Source organism: Humulus lupulus, chromosome X (assembly GCF_963169125.1).
Source record: "Humulus lupulus chromosome X, drHumLupu1.1, whole genome shotgun sequence".
Lineage (NCBI taxonomy): Eukaryota > Viridiplantae > Streptophyta > Magnoliopsida > Rosales > Cannabaceae > Humulus > Humulus lupulus.
The window spans coordinates 40,035,389-40,043,764 of NC_084802.1; the positions used below are offsets into that span (position 1 = coordinate 40,035,389).

General features: G+C 35.0%; 1 protein-coding gene across 1 annotated transcript; it reads right to left on the reverse strand.

Moving 5' to 3' along the window:
- Positions 1-1,167, reverse strand: LOC133805735 (protein terminal ear1 homolog). Its single transcript, XM_062243897.1, has 4 exons — positions 779-1,167; positions 589-675; positions 313-472; positions 1-198 (listed from the first exon to the last, which is right to left on the reverse strand). Exons 1-4 carry the CDS (start codon positions 1,165-1,167, stop codon positions 1-3), a joined length of 834 nt encoding a protein of 277 aa, XP_062099881.1.
- Between the last annotated feature and the right edge of the window lie 7,209 nt (positions 1,168-8,376).

Below are 8,376 nucleotides of genomic sequence, written 5' to 3' on the forward strand. Positions count from 1 at the left end.
TCAACCTTTCTGCACTGGTGCTGGTGTAGTGGACCTCATGGGGTGGCGAGGCCAGGCTTCCACCTTCCTCCCAATATTAATTCTTCGGCCTGAAAACGATGGTCCGGCACGGGCTGGTTCGAACATTATCGGGAGGAAATCTTTAGATTTACAGTAGAAATTCTTTGTCACGAAGGATGCCCTCAAACAGTCAAGCCCCTGAAATTAGTACTAAAATCATTAAGTTTCTTTCAGAATAGACTTATACTTCAAGATCAACAGTACGTAGTAAAAATATACTCTTGAAACGAATTAAGGTCAATACGTACTAACCTGGATTTTAGCCAATGTCACTTCACAAACTTTTTTGCTTCCATAAAATGACCAGCTAAAGTGGTTGAAAGCTTCAAAAAATCTCCATGCTCCCTCAGTAGAGGTGAAGTTCACAAAACCATAACCTAGATTAGCAATTTTCTTGCCGTACCAGCATTTGCTACGAAGTCATCGCCCCAAATTAAATAAATAAAACTCTATGCAACCACCGAAAAAATAAAAAACAATAGACAAATAGACCCAAAATATATTATGATGAAATAATGAATTCATTACCTAAAATCCATCGGCAAATATACAAAATTGTATTTGGAGCAAGACGATTGACAGTGCATGTCCAGTATGTGAATCAAATCACGCCGTCTGTTAACATTTAAGCAAAACAACTTTATAAATGTGCTCAGGTGTGTGTGTGTGTATATAAACACATGCATACATATATATGAACAAGGAGAGCAGTTCTCACCTGAAATGATTCGGAATATTTCTTACCATCACCGTCGTATTGTTAGACCTTTGAAGATCAGAAAAATCTTCAGGAAAAGGTATGATCGAGCTCCGAGTCCTCTCATCCGAAGCTACCACCGCCGCCGTTGTAGCGGCCGGCTCAGAACCCTTCCTGACCCAAACGGCCTTTTCTGCCCGTCGGGGACTAGGGCTACGGATTTTCCCTATCTCCAACGGCTGAAGAGTTGGGTATAGATTCACGGGTAGGGGAGGAAGCACCACCGGAGACGGTGGATTGAGATGATGAAAATAACCATGGGGAGTAATATAATTACAGTAGAAATTGTTGGTGAGTATGGTCGTGTTAGAGATAAAAGGGGGAGCTTTTGGATTCAAAGGCTTGTCCATTGTTGCGGGGATAATGATCAGAAGAGAGGGAAGAGGGTAGAAAACACAGGAGAAGGAGTTGCAGAAAGGACAGTAGAAGAGAACCATTGTCTTATGATGGGTTTTGGTAATAATGAGATATTGGCTTGGTGGCGGCTTATAGGTGATATGATATGACTCTTTAGTGCGTGTGTGAGAGAGAGAATGACACAGATTTCAGACTTCACTTTACTGTAGTCAGACTCCAGTCTCCACTCTCCATTCTATGCATGCTATATAGATATGGTACGTAATTTTAATAGATATTGAAATTGTAAGAATTTCTTTTGATAATTTGTTATTTATATTTTATTAATGGTGGATTATGGTGCAGTGTTTTCACAAAAAGTCTTGTTGTGATGGGTCTCTCTCTTTTGTGTTATTCACTAGGTGATTTTTTTTAATAACAGAGTATACTAAGCTTTATATAAATTTTTTAAAAAATTTATATAATTTACAATGTTAAAAATTAAATTTAAATTATTTTTCAAACGCATAAAAAGTTACTCACGCATATAATGACTTTATTTGAATCTAGTTTTCGATACTATAAATTATTCAAAATTTTCTAAAAATTTGTAGCATTCTTTAAATAACTACAATATACACAGAAAAAAAATAAATTATACTAAAAACTATTCACAATAGAAAATATACAAAAGCTCCATTAATGAAACTCTTTTTGATGCCGCTAGAATAAATTTTTCCCATAATAATATACAAAACTATATTAATTTAGGTTTTATTTACATGGTGATGTGTAAAATTAATTAAATATGTCATCCAAGTTCTTGGTCTTCTTCGTGTATATTTCTCCCATATAACTCCTCCTCAAGAAATAATATAAATCTATTGTTAGTAAATTTTTGATATATTTAATATATGAATTTTATATTAATTCATTTATTATATTTTATTAAAAGTTTTTATCTAATTTATATTCATCGAACAAGTAATTACTTTTATTTTCTTATTGAACTTTATTCGTTTTGCTCGAATCTTAAACACTATTTTATATTTTATAGTTGTTATAGATGTTATTTTCACACTCAATAAGTGTTTGGAGATTACAAAATTGCATGGTCGAAAATTTGGAACGTTTTGCCTGTTTAGAACTATAGTTGTTAGTTAGAGTTATAAATCAGTAACTTGACAGTTTCGATTTTAAAGTATCTTTTTTATGCGTTGAACGTTGCAACATGCAAGTAACTCTCAAACCATCCTTATAATTATATAAACACTTAAGTTATCCTTGGTAACACCTAAGGGTTAGGGAAATTTGAAAATTAATTGGTGATCTCAAACCCTAAAAAATAAATATTATTTTGCTTACTTGAAACACACTTGTGATAACATATTTATCTTTAAATTAGTATGCTGAGTATGAGAAAATATTTGATAAATTGTTAGAAGCATTTTCATAAAGTATTCCCAAAATATTCTTATAAATAATAAAATATAATTTTTATGATAAAAGTTTCAAATCTCCTTTAAGCCTTAAGGTTTCTATCTTTTACTTCCTATTTTTATAATAATTTACATAAATTATATAATATTTTCTCTTTTTTTTTTTTCTTTACTTATGTAATATTATTAGTTAATATTATATATATTATGCTAATTTAGATTGTAATATAATCTAGGGGTGTGCACAGTGTGGTTTGGGCGGTTTGAACACTTTTTAATACACCACGCCATAAGTGCGGTGTAGTAGCTAGAATACACCGTGCGATGTGATTTCGTTGCACCAAACCGACCAAACCAAACAATTTTTTGCGGTGTGGTTTGGGTGGTTTTTCACGGTGTAAGTGTGTTAAAAAATATGTGTAAGATAGAGAGGTGATAGGGAGAAGGCGCAAATGAGATGAAAGAGGAAGGAGTTGTTATCGCGTATGATATGTAAGAGAATAAGGTTATATCCTAATTTAAGTAGACTCCTAATTTAAGTGAGCTCCTAGTTTTAGATTGGGTTACTAAAAAATAGTATATATGTAAAAAAAAAAAATTTTTAACATATTTGTAAGTATACGGTGCAGTGTGGTGCAAACCAAAATTTCATACCGCCAAACCGCGCACCGCACCGCACCGCGCAGTTTAGCTAAGATACAAACCATACCAAATCATTCGACTTTTGACACTGCAATTTACGGTGTATTGTGGTGCGGTACGGTCGGTCGCTGCAGATTGCCGGCTTAAATGCTCACCCCTAATATAATCTCTATAGTTATATTTTTCTAATATATAAATACATAAAAAAATATACATATGTGTGTATACATTTTTTTATTGTCGAGAAAATCTTTGCCTTAATTTAAATCGAGAAAAGAAAAATAGAAGAAGTCGGTGCTTATTAAATCAATGGAGCAGACTTTTATATTACAACTATCGAGAGTACAGTAAACGACTAGTGCTTAATTTAAGGGTAGCAATTTCTCATGTCTAAAAACTTTTTTCATTTTTAATCGCTAAAGTAATTTCGAATGATTATATTAATATGTTTGTTTTTGAGATAAAAATTATCTATAATATTTATTTTCTGAGTTTTGATCGAAAATAAAAAACAGAGATGTCAGTTAATAAGACAAATATATAAAACTCTAGTACGAATAAAACAAGTAAACAACTTAGCAACTTTTATCGCAATTTCTCCATACTTCTATAAATATTACATGTCTCTACTTTTCTGCTAAAAGTAAAAACTGTAGGTCAATTCGGAAACCTCTAGTCAAGCATTGTTAATTAATTGTTTTTTATTGTACAAATATCTAGAAATAATTACAATACCAAAAGTATCATATATTCATGTGCATGGGTAACATTTTTCTTAAAAAATAAATGGTAATTAAAGATAAATACGCCTACTTTTTTATTACTTTTTCACAATTATTTTAAATTGATATTTTAATATTTTTCTAAAATAAAATTGTTGCTACCACTACGTATTAATATTGAACTTTCAAGTCAATCACTTCTAGCTAAAAGAATATATATATAATCTCACACACTGTACAATGCATGGGTGCACTGAAAATCTCACGAACTATTAGTAGGTGTGGACATGTTATACAAAGATAGCCAATAAACTACTTTCAGCTACTGTTTACTTCCCAGTTAGGATTTTTAAAAAGTTACATTATTGCTGCTCATTTACAGCCAATTTATACCCAAAAGTATCCCTCAAAGGGTGACAAAGTCATGCCCACCCAACCTCATATATGTCTGTAATTAGATTTTATTTTACTAATTTTTGTATTTAATTATGTAGTTTAAAACTAAATTTATGTTTTTAATTTTTTTAATCAACTACACTAATTAAAAAGCCACTGTGAGCATTATTAACAAAGTCATTCCCAACCTTAAAAAATTATATATAAATTAATCATAATTCTCTCAATAATCTTAATCAATCAATCCATCTGTCCAGCACCTCATCTCACCTTCTTATCTCTCCTACCAAACTTAACGTGCTCTTCTTGGTTTTATTTTTATCAAATAATAATTTTAAAAATTTATGAGTTGAAAATATTGTTTGGAAGTTAAAATGATATGTTTTTAAAATTTAAAAATTAAACTTTACAAATGATTAAGTATTTTTTTTAAAACAAGAAAAAATAGATAATTATTCAAAATTTTCTATTTAAATTGCAAATGTTAATTTATTTTGGATAAGAGCTTTAAATGTGGGCGGCCCGGCTCATATTTTTCGTGCCTCCGAATAATTCGGGCTGGGCCTGTATTTCAATTCATGTCAGGCCAGGCCCGTATTAAGCCCAGCATGGCCCATGGGCCCAACCCATGTCACGCCGTGCTCTTGCTGTGTTGGGCCAGCCCACTTTTCTTATTTGGGCTCATTTTATTATTGCCAAAAAATGTAAGGATGGAGAATTGAACCCTTGACTCACACACCAATCCAAATACATTTATTTGTTTAAATTATAGTTTTATATATTTTTATATACTTTTTAACAATACTTTACACAAAATTATATCAAAGATATTTATTAGAATTTGAATACTTAATAATAAATACTAAAAATTTTAACTCACAAATCTTAAAATAATTATAAAAATATAAAATTGAGAAAAATAATAGGCTTTTATTATCATTTTAATTTATAGATAATTAATAAATAAAAATTTATTATCATTATTAATGTCAAAATATCGAGTTTTTTATCGTGTCGTGTTTTTGGGCTAGTTTGTTCGTGTTTTTGTGTCGTGTCGTGCCGTACCGTGCTCAGGCCCATGTCGTGTCGTACCATGCCGTGTCAATTTTCAATTTGTATCGTGTCTGGCCCAAGCCTATATTTTTTCGTGCCATATTATACTCGTGTCTCCTAGACTTGTACCGATTTTGTGTCGTACTAGAAAGTTCAGTCCGTATTTAATGCTCTATTTTAGACGTGTAAAAGTTATTTGGAGAGGGAAATTTGAGTTTTAATGCAATAAGTGACACTACATTTGAAAAATACCCTATCCTTATAAGACTCTCGTTTTGGTGCTACTAATGATGTTACTACCCAAAATACCCCTGACATAATTTTCTCAAACTCTCCGTATTCTCTCCCAAAATACCCGAACCAAGCAAACTTTGAAATCGATAGGCCTCGATTGAATCCGTAGAACCCAACCTTCATTGTCTTCCACGACCACAAACAAGGGCTCCCAAAGGGTCGGACTTGACGATCGGAGAAGGGGAAGGAGAAAACGTCGAGCAAGCCAACCAAATTTTTAGGAAACAACCTCAAAGAAAGCGAAGGTGAGGGATTTCGTTTTTAATCTGCAATATGTGTATGTGCCTGGTTTTTTTTTTGTTGATTTTTGTTCATAGGATAGATCGAGGTTGGGAATCTGGGTTTTTTTCGATATTTTTCATGCAACTCGATAGGACTCGATAGTATAGGATAGGGACTGGATTAGACTATGCCTCGATAGGCCTCGATAGGAATCGATAGGACTCGATGATACAAGGCTTTGGGAATTTTTAGAACCTACCTCGATAGGACTCGATGATACACGACTTTGGGATTTTTAGGACCTACCTCGATAGGAATCAATAGGACTCGATGATACACGGCTTTGGGATTTTTCGGACCCACCTAGATAGGAATCGATAGGCCTCGATAGGACTCGATGATACAAGACTCTGGGATTTTTTAGGACGTACCTCGATAGGAATCGATAGGCCTCGATAGTAACCCGATGATATTATTCTTTGTGATTTTTGGAACCCACCTCGATAGGCATCGATAAGACTCGATAGAACTCGATAGTTTCTGCCTCGATAGTAACTGCCTTACTAGATTGTTTTACATTTTTAACATTTTTTTTAACATTTTTAACATTTTTTTGTTTTTTTTTTTCAGATGCCTGACCTTATTATGCCATTGGAGAAACACTTTCCTGGCCGTGTCACTTATAGGGGTAGTGCCTACTTGGATACCCTTATAGAGCAGTTTAAGAGACATGGTCTTATTGAAAGGGCACAGGCATGCTCGTTGGGACAGTTCTTTAAGGCGAAGCCATTTAGTTTTTCTAGGGTTCTGCTGCATCAGCTAATGTTGCGTAAGGTAGAAAGTAAGAAGCCTGAAGAGGGTCAGTTCTACCTGGGCAACACTTTTGTGTAGATTTGGTATTGTAGAGTTTGCCCTAGTTACCGGGCTAAATTTTGGGAAATCACCATCCCCAAATGAATTGAAAGAGCATCTTTCAAGTGATCGAATCATCTAGGAATATTTTAATGGTGATTCGAAGGTTAGTTTTGGTCAGTTGGAAAATGCATTGAAGGCCTCCATAAACCCAGAAGATGCATTTAAGCTGGGTTTGTGTTATTTGATAGAGGGGGTACTGAATGCCCCAGAGAAGACAACAACGATATGGGGAGATTCCCTGAGGATGGTTGAGGATATTGATTACTTTTTCAAGCATCCTTGGGGGAAGTTGTCATTTAAGAAGGTTAGCAAAGGAGTTCAAAATGACGTGAAGAAGTAATTGAAACACTACGAGGATAAGAAGAAAGAGGGGTCAAGCAAAAAACAGAAGGAGGCGAAGTATAGTTTCAATTGCTATGCACCCGCGCTTCTTTATTGGGCTTTTGAGGTCATGCCTTCTCTCGGGAGTAAGTTCGGTGAGAACAGTGGGAATCAGATTTCGAGGATGCTTAGCTGGGCTACGAAGACTGATATCACTATTTCGACAGCTCTGTTGGTTCCTATATTCGCCAATCGTCGAGTAAGTTCCATTTTATCTTGTTAAATGTCACAAATTAATTGATTAACGATTTATTTTATTAAAGTTTTTCTAACACATGTTATTCAACCATGCAGTTAGTAGTATTTTCCATGCTGAAGCCACATGACGATGAGGTAGTCTACTACAATAGCCTCCCAGAAGTTGATTCCAGGTTATTCCCTAAGTTGGAATCAACTGTGGGGGAGGCTGGGACTGCAATGGATGAAGTAGTGGTACCTGAGAAGGAGGCAGAGAAGCTAGCAAAAGTTGCAAAGGAAGCCTCCATTTTTTATGAGGATGTCCAGAGGGTTGAGGAGGGCACTTCACAGGCCTGTGCAACTTCATCTAGTCAGGTTGCCCAGCCTGATTATGAGCAATTGATGCAGAGGCTCGAGAGGGTTGAGGAGGGCCAGGCAACCTTACTACAGAATCAGACTACAATCATGGCTCAGTTGGCGCAGCTGCTTTCACTGGTCTCAGGTCGATCCACCGACGTAAAATCAGATACAGAGTCTGATATCTTGCCTGTAGACTACGATCTCGATGATCAACCCTCCACTCCACTAGCCCAGATATATGTAGCTGCCAGTGATGCTGACAGTCCCAGTGTACGAGTACTGCAGCCCGAGGAGGCAGCTGGGCTTGAAGTTGTCAGGAAGAAACGCAGTCCCAAGCGTTTTGATGACTTCACAGACCCAACAAAGAAGATCAGACTAGATAAACAGGGGCTAGTTGCTGAACCAGTGATGCTTACAGTAGCACACAGTCCAGACTTGGCTTTGGGATTCGGTATGTAAATTACATTCATGTTTTCAATTTAATCTTAAAATATATTGATGGTACTAACGAATTTTTATGTTTTTTTAGCATATTGATGCCGCTTTGCACATGCTACGCCGCCGACGCCACTTTTACCATGCTACATTTTGGCAGGATTCTACGATCATGAACACCACCTTC

What these genes read in the sequence shown, in the direction of transcription:
- LOC133805735 (XM_062243897.1), bottom strand. Translation starts at nt 1,167, where the DNA reads ATGGACAAGCCTTTGAATCCAAAAGCTCCCCCTTTTATCTCTAACACG. An exon ending in AATATTCCGAATCATTTCAG is followed by an intron (nt 676 to 778) that starts GTGAGAACTGCT and finishes AAATGTTAACAG; the next exon opens with ACGGCGTGATTTGATTCACA. An exon ending in TATTTGCCGATGGATTTTAG is followed by an intron (nt 473 to 588) that starts GTAATGAATTCA and finishes ATGACTTCGTAG; the next exon opens with CAAATGCTGGTACGGCAAGA.